Raw genomic sequence first — 20,640 nt, 5'->3', positions numbered from 1 at the left:
CTGCTGCCTCTTGATTAAGCTGTAAAAGAGCAAGACAAATTAGCTTCAATTGCTGGATTAGTCCAGGGCACAAAAAAAAAAAACAAAACAAACCCCAAAAAAACCCCAAACCAAAATTATCAGGGCATGGCTTAGGTTGGAAGGGACCTTAGGGGTCATGGGCAGGGGCATCCTCTGTGTTGCTGAGGATATGTGGGATGGTCTGGGAATATGTCACAGTATTTTCTTCCTACTAAATCTTTGGGGTGAAAGGAGGTGTCTCTGGGACATGATTTTTGTCTGCCTTGGGCCACGATGCTTCACACTGCTTTGCATTGCAGCTGCCATGTAGGTTATTGTCTGGTGATTCTTTGAAATACTTTTTTTTTGTTGTTTTTTTATTTTTTAATTTATTTTTATTTTTTGTTTGGTTGGTTTGTTTTCATTATTTGGTTTTTTTTGTTTTTGTTTTTGGTTATTTTTGGGTTTCTTTGTGTTTTTTTTTTCTCCAGTCTGCTTTTGTTGCAGTCAAATAAGGGGGCACTGGATTTTCTCATTGAAATCACCCTTTTTGGAGTTGCCTGGTTTATAAATATTCCAATATTTTTATTTCACATCAAACAACATTATTGCTTTCTTCTGGCTTTCAGAAAGCCATCCCAATACTTCTGAATAACAGGAAAGAGAAGGGTTTCCTAGGTTAACATGTAAGGGAGAAGCAGCCAAGAGAAAGTAAGAATTTGTTTGTCAAAGAGAAGTAAAGATGGCAACTAGGGCAGTAAGAGGACAACAAAACACAGCAACACCCATCAGGCTCAGAAGAAAAAAAAAACTTAAAAAAAAAGGGAAATAAAACCAAGGAGAAAAAAAAAAACCAAGGGGGAAAAAAAAACAAGGGGGAAAAAAAACCAAGGGGAAAAAAAAAAACCAAGGGGGAAAAAAAACCAAGGGGGAAAAAAAACAGGGAAAAAAAAAACCAAGGGGGAAAAAAACCAAGGGGGAAAAAAAAACCAAGGGGGGAAAAAAAACAGGGAAAAAAAAAAACCAATGGAAAAAAAAAAACCAAGGGAAAAAAAAACCAAGGGGGAAAAAAACCAGGAGGAAAAAAAAACAAGGGAAAAAAAAAAACCAAGGGGGGAAAAAAAAAACAGGGGGAAAAAAAAACCAAGGGGGAAAAAAAAACCAAGGGGGAAAAAACCAAGGGGAAAAAAAACCAAGGGAAAAAAAAAAACCAAGGGGAAAAAAAACCAAGGGAAAAAAAAAAACAAGGGGGGGAAAAAAAAGCTAAAGGGGAAAAAAAACCCAAGGGGGGAAAAAAACCAAAAAAAAAAAAACCAAAAAAAAACAAAAAAAAAAAAACAAAAAAAAAAAAAAAAAAAATCCAAGGGGAAAAAAAATGCAAGGGAAAAAAAAAATGCAAGGGAAAAAAAATAATGCAAGGAAAAAAAAATGCAAGGAAAAAAAATGCAAGGAAAAAACAAAAAACCCCCAGAAAATAAGAAAAGAAAACCACACCCCACACCATCCAGTTCCCAAGTTATCCAGATAAATTGTCTACATTTGAAACTGTGTTTAAGCTTGATCAGATCTGTTTATCCCCCAATCCCAATTCTTCTAAAGGAGTAGTTGTAAGATTCCAAAAAACCAAGATTAACAGTTGTATTTCAGTTGTCTAATAAATATTTTTGAGCAGGTGCCCTCCTGTATAGAAAAAAGTGTTCACAAGAGGCTTGAGAAGGGTGAAACACAGATCCACAGCGTGCAATATCCAGCTGCAGTAGTAATATATGTAATAAAAATATTTAAATTATATTATAAAATAATAAAAACGGTATCAGAAAGTGACAAGACCTTTTTCAAGTGGGTGTTTCAGTGGCCTAACATGGCAAAAAGATTAAAACAAGATTAATTGGCAGTCAGTTTTTGCAGAAAGTGTGGGAAATTTGGGAGCTTTTATGATGGGAGGTGCTGGGAGTGCCACTCACAGCCTCTTACCAGCAACCCCTGGAAAGCCACAACCCAATAATCCCCCAGTAATCCTCCTCCAGCTTCTTAAAAGATGCAGCAGCACAAAAATAACTTGAAATAATTGGCTGCTTCATTTCTCCTCCCAGTAAATGCAAATCTCAATCCACTCCTCCTGGCAGGGGAGGAGGGAAGAGCAGGGGGGGAGGTTGCAGATAAAAAAAAAGAGCAAAAACTCCACTTGATTTAATTGATTCAGAACTCAAAATTCATTGTCCACAGCAAAAACTCCTCAAAGGACCAAACCCACTACAGAAATAATTTGGCAGATGAGCTGATGTGATAAATTATTGATTATTCAGTGAAATAAAGTCACCAACTTATTCCCATCCTGGAGTTAGGAGAGCACAAGCTAAAAAAAGAAAGTTGATTGAGTTCTGTTCTCTGTTATATAAAAGTTTTCTAGACAAAAAGCTCAGTGCTATATAAAAATACAGGTTTTACCTCCTATTTACTTCCCTTTATTACACTTCCCAGATAGTCTTTACAAATATATTCTTACAATATATTCTGATACAAATAGTCTTTCCCAAATAGTCAAATTATTACACTTCCCAAATAGTCAGAAAAGGCCAGGAAGGTTCTGGGTTCGCTTTTTTTTTTTTTAATTATGGACTTAAATACCTGGTTTTCTGGGCTGAAAGTTTTTTTTTTCTTCTGAGCCTGATGGGTGTTGCTCTGTTTTGTTGTCATCTTACTGCTTCTCCCTTACACATTAACCTAGGAAACCCTTCTCTTTCCTGTTATTCAGAAGTACTGGGATGGCTTTCTGAAAGCCAGAAGGAAGCAATAATGTTGTTTAATGTGAAATAAAAATACTGGAATATTTATAAACAAGGCAAGTCCAAAAAGGGTGATTTCAATGAGGTGAAGTCAGTCCTGTCTTATGACCTCGTGAAGAACAGAAGCTTTTGCCCTCCCTCTCCCTCTGAGGAGTTTGGGACTTTATAAATAAATCAAATTCCAACTTTTTGTGCTACTTAAAGCTGCTGACTGAGCTCTTTGAAGCACTTGGATCTCCTACCATGATCTCACTTGTACCTCAGTCCTCTTCACAAGTCTTTTCTGTGAATTTCCCCCTAAGGAAATGAGGATACAGATTTATTTTTTTTTTTTTTCCTCTCCATTAAATACTCCCTAGATGGCTGCCTTTATTCAAAACCAACCTGGCAAGGTGGATTTAATTTTTCAGGCACTGAAACCCACGTTGACTTTAACCTTAAACCACTAGAAAGGAGTAGAAAAGGAATGACAGCAAAAGGAAATAATTTAAGAGTCAGATTTTTGGGGACTGGGACCACTGGTTGGAAACCTTATGGATTTTATATGGAGTTAACAGCTTTTTTGTGAAGACTTGAGCCATGTGGAGATGGTGAGAGATGCATCCATCCCTTTGCAGTGCTGGTCAGGCACTGTCCTGCCTGTTTTCCTTCCCACAAAAGCCAAGAAAATGGCAAAAATTTGTTTGCCTTCTCTCTATCACTTTTTCTCAATCCCTGACTTTCACTGTAACACCAGGTTCTCATAATATTTTATTTATTACTGGTAAATTACATTTGATTTTATTTATTACTGGTAAATTACATTTATTTATTACTGATATTACTACTATTATTATTAATTATTTGTTTGATTTATTATTGAGGATGTTTTACTCTCCTTTCCATCCTCCACAGTGTAAATAAAGGTGTTCTCATAGGTATTTACAGCCTTTAGGAAAACTGAGGTAAATGATACTGATTAAAGAGCTTGAATTTCTTCTAGTGATGAAGCTTTCAGAGAGCTGTTTTCCAGAAATGTCTCTATAAAGATAATTTTATTTCTGTAAAGAGATTTTTCTCTGCATGGGAAACATCACTCCAAGCTGAGATGTTGTGCATATGAAAAAAAAAAAAATAATACATTGATACTTCTGTTGTTTCCCCTCATGATCCAGATATGTTTAAATATTATCAAGAAATGCAAAGTGAAACAAGATGGATTTGTGGATTTCTTGATTTATTTTTCTTTTTTCAGAGAAGAAATTGTCCCCATTGCCTTTACTCTGCAGGAGAGTTGTACACAGGCAATAGAACAGAATTCAGGTTTTCTGAAATTCCTTTTTTTGGTATATTTTCTGCATTTATGGAGATCCATGGCAATGGCCAGGAGTCTGTATATGACAATTTTTAAGTGGCTACCATGGCTATTTAAGTCTTTAGCCCTAAACTGGGTAAAATGAGTTGAAATGGAATATAAATTTAGTCTTAGCTGTGCTAATAGGGTCTGGATTAATCTGGGAGAGGATGCTCAGGCACTGGGATGTGATGGAGTCACCATCCCTGGAGGTGTTTATGGAAAAGCTGATGATGCTGGGTCAGAGGCTGGAGCTGATGCTCTCAGAGGTCCTTTCCAGTCTCAATAATTCTGTGATGAAGAGAAAAAAGATGCCACACCTGTAGTTTTGCAGGATACCTGATTCTGCTGCATTTGTTACCCTGTGTAAATAGCATTTTTTTCATTGCATTCTGCCAGCAGAGCTGCTCATCAGAGGTTATGGTTTATATATATATTATATATATATTTATAATTATTATAATATTTATATTTATATATATTATAATCAGAGATAATAATTTGGATTAAATGTCTCTTATTTAACAGATAATGTCACTCAAACTGCTCAGAATTCCCTTCTTGCTGATGGAAAAGAGAAGGTGCCAAGAGGATTAGGAGCTGGGTGTGGAGAGTCCCAGCCCAAACATTCCTGGTGACTTTGCTGCTGCTTCCCAGCTTCAAGTTCAAACTGAACACAACTTCCTAAGCATCCTGAGGCCAAGAAAAAGGTACTGTGAGTTCCAGTGTGTTGGCTGGGTAGGGAGAGAATAAATCTTAAAGATGGAGACAATTTAGCACTTTATTAGTTGGAGTTTCAAGTTTGCAAATTTCTACATTGTAAACCCAACCAGATTCTACAGGCATTAAAACAACCCAAATCTGTGCTAAGTTTTTTTGCTGGAATATGGTTTTCTTACATAGAGACTACCTTCATCAACGACTTGGATGAGGGTATAGAATGTACCCTCAGCAAGTTTGCTGATGACACTAAGCTGGGAGGAGTGGCTGACACACCAGAAGGCTGTGCTGCCATTCAGAGAGACTTAGACAGGCTGGAGAGTTGGGCAGGGAGAAACATGATGAAATTCAACAAGGGGAAGTGTAGAGTTTTGCATTTGGGGAAGAACAACACGATGTCCCAGTATAGGTTGGGGGCTGAGCTGCTGGAGAGCAGTGTAGGTGAAAGAGACCTGGGGGTCCTGGTAGACAAGAAGATGCCCATGAGCCAGCAATGTGCCCTTGTGGCCAAGAAGGCCAATGGCATCCTGGGGTGCATTAGAAAGGGTGTGGTTAGGAGGTCAAGAGAGGTTCTCCTCCCCCTCTATTCTGCATTGGTGAGGCCACACCTGGAGTATTGTGTCCAGTTCTGGGCCCCTCAGTTCAAGAAGGACAGGGAAGTGCTTGAAAGAGTCCAGCGCAGAGCTACTGAGATGATTAAGGGAGTGGAACATCTCCCTTATGAGGAAAGGCTGAGGGAGCTGGGTCTCTTTAGTTTGGAGAAAAGGAGACTGAGGGGTGACCTCATCAATGTTTTCAAATATGTAAGGGGTGAGTGTCAGGGAGATGGAGTTAGGCTTTTCTCAGTGGTGACCAGTGATAGGACAAGGGGTAATGGGTGTAAATTGGAGCATAGGAGGTTCAAGTTGAATATCAGAAAAATTTTTTTTACTGTAAGGGTGACGGAGCCCTGGAACAGGCTGCCCAGGGGGGTTGTGGAGTCTCCTTCACTGGAGACATTCAAAACCCACCTGGACACGTTCCTAGGGGATGTACTCTAGGGGGCCCTGCTCTGGCAGGGGGGGTTGGACTAGATGATCTTTCAAGGTCCCTTCCAACCTCTAGGATTCTGTGATTCTATGATTCTATGATTCTATGTTTTCAGTGGATAAACTTAGTGGTGATTTTTTTTCTTGATGAATTTTGTAATTAATTTTGCCCATGCCCCACTCAGTGGCTTAGAGTTGTCATCTGCTTTTGAACCTGACCACTGCCTTACTTCTGCTCTCCCTGTCACAAGGAATAAAAAAAGAAAAGGCTTTAATGCTTTGGTCTTGGTTGGATGCTAAGCTGCTTTGACAACCTTTCCCAGCCTTCTGGTGGTGTTCCTGTGTTTCTGGTATTGCCCAGGTCTGGGCATCCAGAAGGCAGCTCCAAATGCTTTGCAGAAAAAAAAAAAAACAAACCCACAGAAATGGGGTGTGGGGAAAAAAAGTGGCATTTTCCTCCTCTTGGAGAGAGATGGGAAGGGTGAACACAGAGCCTGATTCCTGGCTTTTTCATCTTCTAGTCCTGCAATGGAACTGCAGGGATGATGCAGTTATTGGGATCAGAAATCTTAGGAGGATTGTGCAACCTGCCTGTGGTTTTACTGTCCTTACTTACAAGATGCCACTTGCCCCTAGAAATGATATTTTTTCCTGGAAATGTGTTGCAAATATAATTGGAGTTGGTCAGAACATTCCAGTGCAGAAAGAGAAGGGAAACAGCAGAATCCCAACAAATATTTCCTGGTGGATGTTTTGCAGGTCACAGTTGGAAATTGTTGTCTCTTTGCTGCTCATGAGCCTTTATCTTGGGTATAGTGCCCAGTGACCACTTAATTTTCATTTTAGGATGGAAGGGTGAAGTGTGACCCTATGGGAAATGACAACTGTAGAGTGAATTATCATTATTCTTTCATTCTTTGTGAATTTTTCAGTAAAGTGAAAATTGTAGGGTACAGAGCATGCCCTGGGGCCCCTCTGGGTAGTATTTGCTTGTCTTTAGTACTCAAGTACAGCTGATAGTTCAATATATCTTTGATTTTAAGGCTTCAGTGAATTTCATTGTAGTGTGGTCATTATAAAGCAAGCTAAAAAGAATGAAAAAAGTCTAAAATAACTTGGTGTTTATTGTAATTAGCTTTAAAAACAATCTGATAAGTAAATTTGGTTTTGGGGCAACAGATAAAGTACTGTGACTAAATTCTTCTGTAATAGGGAAGGCATTTCAGTGTTTAGTTCTGGTTGGGTTTAACTCTTTATGGTAAATACAGGAGGAGCTTCAGTCTCAGATATATCTAAAAATAATTTTTATCTTAAGAGTGTTAAGTAGATGATGCTAATTTTGGAAAGAATTAAGCTGCTGAAGTCTAAACCCATCTGTTAAATTTTGTAACTTGGCTTTCTGCTCAGGTGAATCTGGTTTGATCTTGAAATACCAAAGGAATGAGATTTAGATTCCTTTGGCCTTTTGTCTGTCCTGTCCCTCTGAATGCAAACAGTTGAACACAAATCACAAAATGAATTCAGAATGAACATTTCCCCTGGAAAAAAACTCCTCAAATCAGGAGTCTCAGCATCCAGGGTGCTTTGGGAAGTGACTTCGTCCTGGGCAAGTTATTCCTAAGGAGACTTCCTATTCCTTGGGAATAGGAAAAGCTGATTTTATCCCCTCAGCATAGCAGTGTGGGCAGAACCATCCATGCAAGAAGGATGCTGCTGTGCCCACTTTGCTCCTCTGCCCAAGCAGGATTCCTGCAGTGTTGGGCAAGGAGCCAGGCACATTTATTTATTTTTTCTTCACAGAATCACAGAATTTTCAGGGTTGGAAGGGACCTTTTAGATCATCTATCCAACCCCCTGCATGGGCAGGGACACCTCCCACCAGCCCAGGTTGCTCCAAGCCCCATCCAACTTTAAAAACTTCCAGGGATGGGGCTTCCATCACCTCTCTGGCCAACCTGTTCCAGCTTCTCACCACCCTCATGGTGAAGCATTTCTTCCTAACTTCCAATCTCAATCTCCCCTCCTTTAGTTTGAATCCATTCCCTCTGCTCCTATCACTCCCTGACATCCTAAAAAGTCCCTCCCCACCTTTCCTGGAGCCCCTTCAGATCCTGGAAGGCCACAATGAGGTCTCCTTGGAGCCTTCTCCTCTCCAGACTGAATAACCCCAACTTCTGCTAACAAGTTTTTAACTTAGTGCTTGTTCATCACCTACAGAGAGACTCACAGGTTCTCTGCAGCCCCTGACATGGACATTAAAATATTCTAAACCATTTCTTCATAATTTTTCATAAGGCTCCTTGGAGCTTTCTCCTCTTCAGACTGAACAACCCCAACTCCCTCAGCCTGTCCTTACAGCAGAACTGCTCCACAGCCCTCTGAGCATCCTCCTGGCCCTTTTCTGGACACCTTCCACCACATCCATGTCTTTCTTGGCTCAATGGCTCATTCTCTGTTTTGCTGACTGGTCATGAAACCTGCCAAAATTGATATTTTTCCCTCTCTCTAAACTGATGTGAATTAAATTTAGATAAACTTTGCTATCACTCACCTATTTATTTATTTTTTTTGTCGCTTCTTCGTGACCATTGAACACCCATGTGGATGTGGTCTACCTGGACTTCAGCAAGGCCTTTGACACCGTCTCCCACAGGATTCTCCTGAAAAAGCTGTCAGCCCACAGCTTGGACAGGAGCACCCTGTGCTGGGTTAGGAACTGGCTGGAGGGCCGGGCCCAGAGAGTGGTGCTGAACGGGGCTGCATCAAAATGGCGGCTGTGGTGTCCCCCAGGGATCAGTGTTGGGCCCAGTTCTGTTTAATATCTTTATTGATGATTTAGATGAGGGGATTGAGTCCATCATCAGCAAATTTGCAGATGACACCAAGCTGGGGGGGAGTGTGGATCAGCTGGAAGGCAGGAGGGCTCTGCAGAGGGACCTGGACAGACTGGAGAGTTGGGCTGATCCCAACGGGATGAGGTTCAACAAGGCCAAGTGCCGGGTCCTGCACTTTGGCCACAACAACCCCATGGGGAGCTCCAGGCTGGGCACAGAGTGGCAGAAAGGGAGCTGGGAGTCTGGATTGCCAGGAAGCTGAAGAGGAGCCAGCAGTGTGCCCAGGTAGCCAAGAAGGCCAATGGCATCCTGGGCTGGCTCAGGAACAGCGTGGCCAGCAGGTCCAGGGAAGGGATTCTGCCCCTGTGCTCAGCCCTGGGGAGGCCACAGCTTGAGTCCTGTGTCCAGTTCTGGGCCCCTCAGCTCAGGAAGGAGATTGAGGTGCTGGAGCAGGTCCAGAGAAGAGCAAGGAGGCTGGGAAGGGATCCAGCACAAGTCCTGTGAGGAAGGGCTGAGGGAGCTGGGGGTGTTGAGGCTGGAGAAGAGGAGGCTCAGGGGAGACCTCATCACTCTCTCCAACACCCTGAAAGGAGGTTGGAGCCAGGGGGGGGTTGGGCTCTTTTCCCAGGCAACTCTCAGCAAGACAAGAGGGCACAAGAGGTCTCAAGTTGTGCCAGGGGAGGTTTAGGTTGGACATGAGAAAGAATTTCTTTCCAGAGAGGGTGCTCAGCCATTGGAATGGGCTGCCCAGGGAAGGGGTGGATTCTCCGTCCCTGGAGATATTTCAAAAGAGCCTGGATGTGGCACTCAGTGCCATGGGCTGGGAACTGCAGCGGGAGTGGATCAAGGGTTGGACTTGATGAGCTCTGAGGTCCCTTCCAACCCAGCCAATTCTATGATTCTAGGATTCTATCTGTGCTGACTGATCCTTTGTGCAAATATTACTTATATTCCTGCCACCTGATTTCCAGCTTTATTACTCTTCTAGCACAGAAAAGAAGTGCTGTAGTGTGCTGGTGGCTGAATAGTTTCTCTTGCAGCTCATACCTTGGGGTGAGGGATATCTGGAGAGGTGCTGGCAGCATTCCCACACACATTTTCCTATTAGATAAGTGTGTGCTTGGTCCTGGGCACATGGAGATAAGGTGGGAAGTGTTTCACTTCATCCTCCAAAAGTCCTCTGCTACGTCTTGAATGCTTGTAAGAGGGGTTAAAAAGGGAACTCAAACTTTTTTGACACCTTGGAAAAACTCCTTCTTACATCAAGTTGTTTGATAATGAAGTGTCACAGCTCCTTTGCTGTTCTGAAGCTCCTGGCCCATTCAGGAATGAGTCTGGATGGGAAATGGAAGGGATGATCCTTGAGAAACCTGGAGTCTCCATTGTGTGCATTCAATAGGAAGCAGTGAGAAACCATTAAGTTGTCTTTGGTGCTGTTAATTTGGCTCTTTCCTGCTTGCAGTTGTCTTTCTGGCTTTTTTTTTGTTTTCCTCTGCTCTGCCATCCAATTATTTTGTAGCTTCCAATAGCCCTGTGTGATGTGCCATGGGTATTAAATGGCTTTGATAATCTGATTTGATTGTGGCAATATATGTGAGGAGAAAAATGGCATCCTTTATGCATAACTTTGTAGAAATGTGGATTTCCAGAAGTTTTGAAAGGCAGTCATCACCTCCCCACCTGCAACTCCTCCTTTCTGAAGGCACCCCAGACACAAATGGTAAAACATGGGTGCTGATCCCTGGGGGCAAAGGGAATATTCTGGAAGACTGTGGAAGTATAAAATCTCAGCAGATCACATTTCCTGAGGTGCCATTGGAAAAAAAAAAAAAAAAAAAATTAGAATCAATTATTATCTTTGACAGGAACACTGATTGACTTACCCTGTGGATAAATTAATTTGCATCACCTGCTCTGGAACCTTCTGTACTGGGTGCCATAAAAGCTTAACCCATGTCATGCTGGAATCTACAAAACAGAGAAGTTACCTCTGTTTAATGGTGTTTAAAAGGATGATGTTACTCTGAGCTCTTTTAACTTCTGTTTAATGGTATTTAAAAGGATGATGTTACTCTGAGCTCTTCTGCCCAAACAATAGTTAAAAATACTTGGAGCTTCCTGGGCTTTCCATATAGTTTGGACCTACAGATACATTATTATCAATAATACAGCATTATAGAAATAATAGAAATTATTATTAATAATACATCATTATAGAAACCCAGGCCTGTAGGCTGGGTATCTGCAAATAGGAATGTGGAGCTGCTAGTTACACTACAGATGTTTTTATCCACCCAAAAAAAAAATAAAAAAAGACAAGTGGCAGTTGCAAAAGTGTTCCCCTGTAAGGAGACTGCATTTCCCTAAGCACAAAAGGATTTAAAATAGCTCTCAAAAGCTCTGCTGCTACAGAAATAGCTTTACCTCTCTAAGTAGCTAATTAGTGGGTATCAGAAACGTGACTGCTCTGCAGTATCTTTAGAAATTGGTTCTTATAATTGTATTTATATCTTTTTTTTTTTTTTTTCTGTCGGAGAAAAGTATTCTTTTACATCTTGTGGAGATGCTTTTATCCATTCAGTTGTGTTTTATTACACAGAGCTGAGAGCTGGAGCAGGGAATGTAGGTCATCTGAACCTTGTGAGAAAAGTGCCCTGGGCATTGGGAGCTGGGAACATTTTCTTTCCTGGTTGATTATGGCTGGGTTTGAAACCATCAGATGGGTGAACTGGCAGTGACTTCTGAAGTTCACATTTTACCTGTGTTTTACCTGTGTCCCCTGCATTTACTCTTGCCAGGGGGTAGGGAAACAGAATAATTTGTTTTAAGCTTCCTAAATATTCCAGCTTGTGCTGTGATAAGAATTTACTGATGTAGGGTGGTCATGAGCATAATCAGGGTTCTGAGTAGCCTATAATAGGCTCCCCAGTATTGTAATTAAACTAAAAATTAAACTAAAAATTAAACTAAAATGGAAAAAAAACCCATCACATTTATTTGGAGGCAAAGTGTCCAGATGAAGAAACTTTGTTTTTTTTTCCCTGTACCTGTTTTGGTGTTTCAGCTGAGAGGGCTCATTGAGAACTTCCCTTTCCAAAAATCCTCTTGAAGCTGAATAAGTCAGCTCTGAACCAAGCCTGGAATGCTGAATTTTGGATGACACCTTTCTATAATTTTTTTCTTGTTACCCTGCTATTTTAGCTTAAACTGATAGGGTGCTAAGTTTGGGAGGAAAAGCATTTGATGCTAGAAAGCATTTTTGGTGCATTTTGTCTGATTTGAATTCTCAGTTTGAGCAAGGTGTATAATCCTTTGGCTTCTGTTTATCATTCTTTAAAGAAGAAAATAAAATTTCTGTGTTTAGCTGAACTTACCCAATGGTGTTTGCACCTACCTGAGATATTAGGTGGGAACCTTTCAGGATGTGTGTGCTGACAAGTGCATCTGATTTTTATCCTAAGACAATTCCTCCAATAATTCCCAGGCAGAAGTAGGTTGGAAAGGAGAATTTACTGTCTGCAGGCCATTTGGTAGCAATTTTCTTGAAAATATAATACCCCAGGAATGTATTGAAGCAGGAACCTCTCTGCTTTGTTGGTAATTTAACACTGGAAATTATGGGGATGGTTCAAATGAGCAGGGTTAGGAAAATAATTCAGCATTGCTCAGCTTGTTCTTGGAAAAAAAACCCCACAGATGAAGCTTCTGTAACTACTCCCTGAGTATGGGATTTCATAATTATTGGAATTAGGATTCTTTGTCTGATATTGATATTCTCCTTGAATTTTACATAAAGCTGATGTAAATAATTGGATAATTTTTAAGCTTAGAGGAATGCTGGGGAATGAAAAAGAAGTTAAATACCTTCATATTTTGAGGAGAGCATTTCAAACAGTATCCACCCTGAATGGTTGCCGTGCCTTTATATGATATTTTAAAGGCATAAATATAAAATGTTTTTCTAGTTTTGTGATACTTTTCCCACATATTCTGATGCTGTGAGACTTTAATTGTGAATAATATGATTAATATTGTAATATTTGGTATTTTCCTGTGCATAATACAAGAGTTATTGTATCATCCTACTGATGGAGTAAGCTGGGAACTGTTTTCTCCTTATTGCAGGAAATAAACTATTCCCATTGGTAACATCAGGAGTCACAGGGAATTTATCACTGTCCCTGTGCTTCTTGGGAATCCTGAGCATGGACCAAGTCAGGTCTTGAAGAAGATATTAATTCTATTCATCATAACTCTAATTTAGAGTTTTTTGATTTCTGTGAGAATTAGATTTCCGTGGATAAGGTCTTTGAATAAAATGATGTAATATTGTATAAATTCCATCTTTATGATCTATTCCTTTCAAAGGCTGGGTAGCATAAACTGCATTGCATAATGCACCAGAAATTCCATGTACTTTATACTGAATGCAAGGCTGCTCCTGCTTCATGCTGCAGCCCTAATTCTCTTCCCACTGCTTTGTTTCTTCCAGGCCACAAGAGAATTCTCCCAGGATGGCAGAGATTGGTGGGGAAGGTTTTCTTGAGCACTGTGTGACTCTTAAATGCTAAAAGCAGCAGGCACTATCTGGCAGCTCAGCGTGGAGCAAAGATTTTAAACTTCCAGAATCATTATGTCCAAGAAAAGTCGTGCCAAGGGGGAGAAGTCTGACATGGAGCTTGAAACCCTGCAAGCTGCTAATGAGGAGCTGCGAGCCAAACTGACCAACATCCAGATAGAATTCCAGCAAGAAAAAACCAAGGTATTTGTCTGGATTTTGGGATCATTCTTCTTAGCAGTGGTGTTGTTAGAAAGCAGCAAAGCTTGACTCCCCAACTCATTTTTTATTAAAATGTGCTGGCCTTAAAAGCAAAACGTGTGGCAAAGTGGTGAAATCAGAGCCACTGATAAACTGAAATTGGTGCCAACTATTTTTGGTAATGTGGAAAAGGAGGGAAATGTCCCCAGACATCATCCAGTCCTTGACCCTTGCAGTCACAACTAATTTTTTATTAAAATGTGTTGGCCTTAGAAGCAAAATGTGTGGCAAAGTGGTGAAATCAGAGGCACTGATAAACTGAAATTGGTACCAGCTATTTTTGGTAATGTGGAAAAGGAGGGAAATGTCCCCAAACATCATCCAGTCCTTGACCCTTGCAGTCACAGCAATACATGGCAGCAGGTTGGGGTGAACTCAAGGCATGTGGAGAGTTTGGGTGTTGATCTTAGCACTGGATATTGTAAAAAAACCATCTTCCAAGTCAAAAACCAGCACCACGTTTGGAGAATTTCACTTGAAATGCCCGTGGAGAATGTGAATTAACTGGAAATGGTTGTAGGAATCCTGATTGCAGTTGCTGAGGTTCCATGGGCTGGAGCCAAACTGACCAACATCCAGGTAGAATTTCAGCAAGAAAAAAGCAAGGTATTTGTCTGGATTTTGGGATCATTCTTCTTAGCAGTGGTGTTGTTAGAAAGCAGCAAAGCTTGACTCTCCAACTAATTTTTTATTAAAATGTGCTGGCCTTAAAAGCAAAATGTGTGGTGAAAGTGGTGAAATAAGGGCCACTGATAAACTGAAATTGGTACCAGCTATTTTTGGTAATGTGGAAAAGGAAGGAAATGTCCCCAAACATCATCCAGTCCTGGGCCCTTACAGTCACAACTAATTTTTTATTAAAATGTGCTGGCCTTAAAAGCAAAATGTGTGGTGAAAGTGGTGAAATAAGGGCCACTGATAAACTGAAATTGGTACCAACTATTTCTGGTAATGTGGAAAAGGAGGGAAATGTCCCCAAACATCATCCAGTCCTTGACCCTTGCAGTCACAGCAATGCAAATGGCTTGGGGTGAACTCAAGGCATGTGGAGAGTTTGGGTGTTGATCTTAGCACTGGATATTGTAAAAAAACCATCTTCCAAGTCAAAAATCAGCACCACACTTGGAGAATTTCACTTGAAATGCCCGTGGAGAATGTGAATTAACTGGAAATGGTTGTAGGAATCCTGATTCCAGTTGCTGAGGTTCCATGGGCTGGAGCTCTGAGGTTTTCAGTGATGCAGCAGATCCATCAGTGTTTTTCTGGCTGGCACATGTTTGAGTAATTGAAAGAAAACTTAAGAGAAATTGCTCCTTTTTGAAGTGCACAGAGGTTTGTAAAGATGAGCTTTTATTTATCTCTGCAGCAGCTTAAAATATGGACAAGCCAATAAGGTTATTTCTGTTCCATTACTCTGTTAATCTCAATGAGCTCATTTGGCTCTGCACAGGAATGGTCTCATTTTTCATAAATTTTTACAAAAGGAAAGAAAAACCCTACATATAATCTTCATAATTGATTTCTTACAGAGGAGAAAGAAGCTCTAAAGCCTTCATTCTTTCTTGACTGACACAATAGGTTCAGTGTATACCAGGCAACCAAATTTGTGTTGCCTTGGAAATTTTTCATCTTCACAGACCAAAGCAAAAAATCATATTTATTATGGGTCAGAAGTACAGAGAAGCAAACAGAAAAGTGAGGGTTTTGTTTTTTGGTTTTTTTTTTCTTTCTATTCGTCACTCAACTCCTCCCACTTTTTTTTTTTTTTTTATGTAATGAGAAGAAATTATAAAATGAGAGGCACAAACTACATCTGCTGCTTAAAAGCACACCCCATGGAATGTGCTGCTGGGTGAGAGCCTCTAAAATAGAATTAAGCTGCTGATAAATTGTATTATTTCACTGTAATTTTTAGTGTCTTCGTGCTTCTGTTTTGGAAGACACTTGTGAGCTGGTGGAATATTACATTTACACTAGTAAATTTCTTGGGAGTTATTTTGGGTGTAAGTGACCCTGCTCTGGATTAGATGATGTTTTGAGGTCCTTTCCAACCAATTTCTGGAATTTTTTTTTTTTTTTTGGTCTTATTTCCTATTTTGTTCTCTATCACTTTTAATGCAGACATGCAGCTTTGAATTTTATCATCTTCTGATTGCATTTAAAAGAGCACCTAATTACAGTGCTGTCTTGGACAGAAACCTGGATTCATTTTGAGTGTGTTTAAGTTACCAGATTCTAAAATAAAAAATCTATAAAATGATTCCATGAACCACAAGAAGAGTTCTGGCCTGAGATGCTTCCAGGTTTAATGCTTTACCTGTCACAGGGTCAGGTTTCACTTGGATTCAATTAAGAATATAGCTACAAGAGCAGGGCAGCTGTTGTTTAGTTTTGGTTTTAGTTTTGATTTTTAGTTTTTTCTTGCTTTGGTTTTTCTTGCTTTTCTTGCTTTTTGTTTTGTTGGGGTTTTTTGCTTGCTTTTGTTGGGTTTTTTTTTTTCTTTTTTTGCTTTTGTTGTGTTTTTTTTCTTTTGTTGTGTTTTTTTCTTGATTTGGTTGTGTTTTTTTCTTGATTTTGTTGGGGTTTTTTGCTTGCTTTTGTTGGTTTTTTCTTTTATTTCTTTTGTTGTGGTTTTTTTCTTTTATTGTGTTTTTTTCTTGATTTTGTTGGGGTTTTTTTGCTTGCTTTTGTTGTTTTTTTTTCTTTTTTTGCTTTTGGGTTTTTTTCCTTTTTTTGCTTTTGTTGTTTTTTTTTCTTTTGTTGTGTTTTTTTTCTTGATTTTGTTGTGGTTTTTTCTTGATTTTGTTGGGGTTTTTTGCTTGATTTTGTTGGGGTTTTTTGCTTGCTTTTGTTGGGTTTTTTTGGTTGCTTTTGTTGGTTTTTTTTTCTTTTTTGCTTTTGTTGGGTTTTGCTTGCTTTTGTTGGGTTTTTTCTTTTTTTCTTTTGTTGTGTTTTTTTTCTTTTGTTGTTTTTTTTCTTGATTTTGCTGGGTTTTTTTGCTTGCTTTTGTTGGTTTTTTTCCTTCCTTTTGCTTTTTTTTTTTTTTGCTTTTCTTGCTTTGGTTTTAGGTTGTTTGTTTGTTTCAGTGCAGTAAATTCTTTAGCAAGTTGGTGTTTGTTTCTTGGGGGGGATGAGAAGAAGGTATTCAACTTCTTTTCCCCAGTTTGCTGTGGAGTTTGCTCTGGATGAGTTCACTAGAATTCAGCCCTTTACTTTCCCTGATTTCCCCCATCAGGGAATCAACATCCTGCTCTGTGCAGCACTTGCTGGGATGCTTTCATAGAATCCTAGAACTGGCTGGGTTGGAAGGGACCTCAGAGCTCATCAAGTCCAACCCTTGATCCACTCCTGCTGCAGTTCCCAGCCCATGGCACTGAGTGCCACATCCAGGCTCTTTGGAAACATCTCCAGGGATGGAGAATCCACCCCTTCCCTGGGCAGCCCATTCCAATGGCTGAGCACCCTCTCCAGAAAGAAATTCTTTCTCATGTCCAACCTAAACCTCCCCTGGCACAACTTGAGACCTCTTGTGCCCTCTTGTCTTGCTGAGAGTTGCCTGGGAAAAGAGCCCAACCCCCCCTGGCTCCAACCTCCTTTCAGGGAGTTGGAGAGAGTGATGAGGTCTCCCCTGAGCCTCCTCTTCTCCAGCCTCAACACCCCCAGCTCCCTCAGCCCTTCCTCACAGGACTTGTGCTGGATCCCTTCCCAGCCTCCTTGCTCTTCTCTGGACCTGCTCCAGCACCTCAATCTCCTTCCTGAGCTGAGGGGCCCAGAACTGGACACAGGACTCAAGCTGTGGCCTCCCCAGGGCTGAGCACAGGGGCAGAATCCCTTCCCTGGACCTGCTGGCCACGCTGTTCCTGAGCCAGCCCAGGATGCCATTGGCCTTCTTGGCCACCTGGGCACACTGCTGGCTCCTCTTCAGCTTCCTGGCAATCCAGACTCCCAGCTCCCTTTCTGCCACTCTGTGCCCAGCCTGGAGCTCCCCATGGGGTTGTTGTGGCCAATTTGACTGATCAAATTCAGGAGATTTTTCCTCTTCAGTCTGTACCTTAAAAATACGTAACAAAACCAACAGAAAATTCAACTTTGTGTTAGAAAAGTCAAAACAGTGTGTGGGGAATTCTAAATAAATGAAATGGCTTTTTTGTCCCAGAGGTGAGAAGGAAGGTGATGAAGCTGCTGGAGAGAGAGCTCTGGGGGACATAAAGTGTGTTAGGAAAGGGAACCAACTCTTGTGGGGCCAACTCATTTAATTTGATGCTCTTCAACTCTTTTGTCCCTCACGTGTATCCCTCTATTAAAGATTTATCTGAGGAAGAGCCCTGTAATTGATGAGACTTGATGAATAAAAATTAATCTGAAAACAGTGCTGCCTGCAAACCACTGGTTGCTTGGAAATAAAAGTTTCCCCCTGGCAAAACTCGGTGCATCTTTTCCCAGTTAATTTTGGTTCTTTTGTTCTTGAGCCATTTAAAGACCATTCTCATGATAAACATTTTTAGCTCCAGGGTTATGTGAAGCCTCCTCTAAAGTTTGCAGGTTTTGGGGATTTGCATCACTGTGGGGCTGTTTTGGGCTTCAGGTGTGTGAGCAGCTGTGATTCCTGAAATCCCAGGAGGTCAGGTTGGAAGTGACCTCAAGGATCATCTGCTCCAACCCTTCTAACTATTTTTGTGAGGCTCAAACTTTCCAAAGTGGGGGAATCCCCCCCCTTCCCTGGGAGACCATTCCAAGGTCTGACTGGCCTCATGGGGAAAAATTTTCTTGTGTTCAATCAAAATCTCCCCAGGAGCACCTTGGGGCTGTTGCCTCTTTTTTTCAGAGACTTTAAAAAGGGAAGCAGCAGTGATGTTTGGCTTTGCTTTTTCAAGCAGTCATCTTCTGCTTTGGCAGAAATGTGGTATCAGTGATTATTCAAGATTTAATTTAGCAAGGCAGAAAACACCAGGTTTATTTGTGCCCCAATAGGCTCCTTGGCTTTATTTCCCTATTGGTTTCATTTTTTTTGTTATGCTTCGTGTTCTTATGAACAGAAGAGCTTTCTAAAAAAAAAAAAAAATAGTGCCTGAAATTAAAAAAAGACAAATTGCTTTAAAGTTTAAATTTATTTTGAACCTTAGGCATATGGGGAAATGCCACACTGCTATTTTTGTGCAGTCAGTTGCTCTGGAAGCCAAACACTTAGAGATCTGCTTAGGATGCAGGAGAAAAGGAGAGAGGGAGTGTAGAAAGGACAGAAAAATGTTGATATCTTTCTTTCCCTGTTTATTTTTTTTTTTCTTTTTCCTTTTCCTAAAGCCAGGGTAAGTTTGAGTTGGTTGACTCTCAGAGGTTTTTTTTTTAAAATAACAGGATCATAGCATCTTCTCAAGGCCAAGTTGAGACTCTGGGAATCCTACAGCCAGTGCTGTGGGTGTGATGAGAAAAATCACTCATTTTAATGGTCACACTTCAGGAGGAAACTTGGATTCCATGCATGTTCTGTCTGAGGCTTTTGAGCCAAGAGGTCCCATTTTTCCTAAAGTCAACATACAAAAGTGTCTGGTAGATCCAACCTCCTTTCAGTAAACAAAATAATGAAGATTTCTGGGCCTTTGCTGGGCTAGTATTACTCTTTTTAATTTATTTTTGGTTTGACCATAAAATCTAAAAGCATGCAAAAAAGTCTCTAGTTATACCTTCACATGAAATGAGAGTCTGAATAATTATAGAGCTCTCCTTTCTGCAGTAATCTGGGACAAATCACAATTCTAGCTTGGTTTTAGGGTAAATTAAATGCATTTTGTGGCTACAGCTCCCAGCTTTGTACAGCAGGGATGCTGCAAGCTGGGAATATTGTGGCAGGGTCTGACATCCCCCTGCACAGCAGCTGCTTTGTACCACGAAGGACTCTTTGGTGTGGATGTTTGTGTTGCCACTCAAGGTTAAAACACAAATCTTTGAACTCTCTGCCTCTGACTTGGCTTTAGATGAGAAGTACACGTGTAGAGCCCCTGATGTGGCAGTCACAGGGAAAAGGGACAGCAGGAAGATGTCATTATGCTGGATGAAACACCTTGTAGCCTTTCTGGTGTTCTGAAACAAAAGAAAGCCTCTTTCCTTTTTCTTTTTTTTTCCTTTTTCCTTTTCCTTTTTTCCTTTCCCTTTTCCCTTTTCCCTTTTCCCTTTTCCCTTTTCCCTTTTCCCTTTTCCCTTCTCCCTTCTCCCTTCTCCCTTCTCCCTTCTCCCTTTTCCCTTTTCCCTTTTTCCTTTTCCCTTTTCCCTTTTCCCTTTTCCCTTTTCCCTTTTCCCTTCTCCCTTCTCCCTTCTCCCTTCTCCCTTCTCCCTTCTCCCTTCTCCCTTCTCCCTTCTCCCTTCTCCCTTCTCCCTTTTCCCTTCTCCCTTTTCCCTTCTCCCTTCTCCCTTCTCCTTTTTCTTTCCTTTTTCCTTTTCCTTTTCCTTTTCCTTTTCCTTTTCCTTTTCCTTTTCCTTTTCCTTTTCCTTTTCCTTTTCCTTTTCCTTTTCCTTTTCCTTTTCCTTTTCCTTTTCCTTTTCCTTTTCCTTTTCCTTTTCCTTTTCCTTTTCCTTTTCTTTTTCCTTTTTCTTTTCTTTTTCCTTTTCCCTTTTTTTTTTTTTTTGTAGAAAGGAAAACTAGGAAGTTTTCTACCATTTCCTTCCCAAAATAAATAAAAATTATTTTCTATGTATCATCTGATTTGCGGGTATTTTTTTTTGTTTGTTTGTTGTTTTTTTTTTTTAGGATGAGAATAGGCTGGGGTGGCTGAGGTAAGAGAGAAATGGTGGAGGAGTTAAGGAGCGAAGTAGAAGGGATACTGCTCAATTTTTTTTTCATTAATTTATGTATATTAAAATTTTTGATTTTATTATTATTTTATTACCCCAAACTGTCAGAACTTGTCATCAAAAGCATATTTTCCTCAGCAGATTCCTGCCAGACACTCATGGCCTTCTTCTGGTTCTCCAGTTACGTCCTGGAGAGAGATGCATCGGGGATGTCATCTTTGTGATGTTTTAAATAAGTTTTAGAAAATATTCCTCCTTGAATACTTTAAAAAGTGTGCTAGCAGTCCTTAATTAGTTTTTTTTAAATTGGTTTGTTTGTTTTTTTATGATGTTC

The 20,640-nt window shown here is 40.5% G+C and overlaps 1 protein-coding gene across 8 annotated transcripts in view; it reads left to right on the top strand.

The window, feature by feature from the left end:
- JAKMIP1 (janus kinase and microtubule interacting protein 1) overlaps positions 1-20,640 on the top strand; it is a 122,424-nt gene that overhangs the window by 37,767 nt on the left and 64,017 nt on the right. For 2 of the 8 annotated variants that reach the window (XM_071743993.1, XM_071743991.1), the window contains exons 2-3: positions 4,648-4,829; positions 13,194-13,463. In XM_071743993.1, the coding sequence (XP_071600094.1) occupies positions 13,335-13,463 (129 nt within the window). In that variant the 5' untranslated portion in view covers positions 4,648-4,829; positions 13,194-13,334. Of the gene's footprint in view, positions 1-4,647; positions 4,830-9,865; positions 10,086-13,193; positions 13,464-14,015; positions 14,127-14,606; positions 14,853-20,640 lie in introns of those variants that run through there. The other 6 variants (XM_071743990.1, XM_071743992.1, XM_071743996.1 and 3 more) reach the window with 5 other exon arrangements.

This window comes from Heliangelus exortis, chromosome 4 (assembly GCF_036169615.1).
Source record: "Heliangelus exortis chromosome 4, bHelExo1.hap1, whole genome shotgun sequence".
Lineage (NCBI taxonomy): Eukaryota > Metazoa > Chordata > Aves > Apodiformes > Trochilidae > Heliangelus > Heliangelus exortis.
This window is presented reverse-complemented; position numbering and strand designations above follow the sequence as displayed.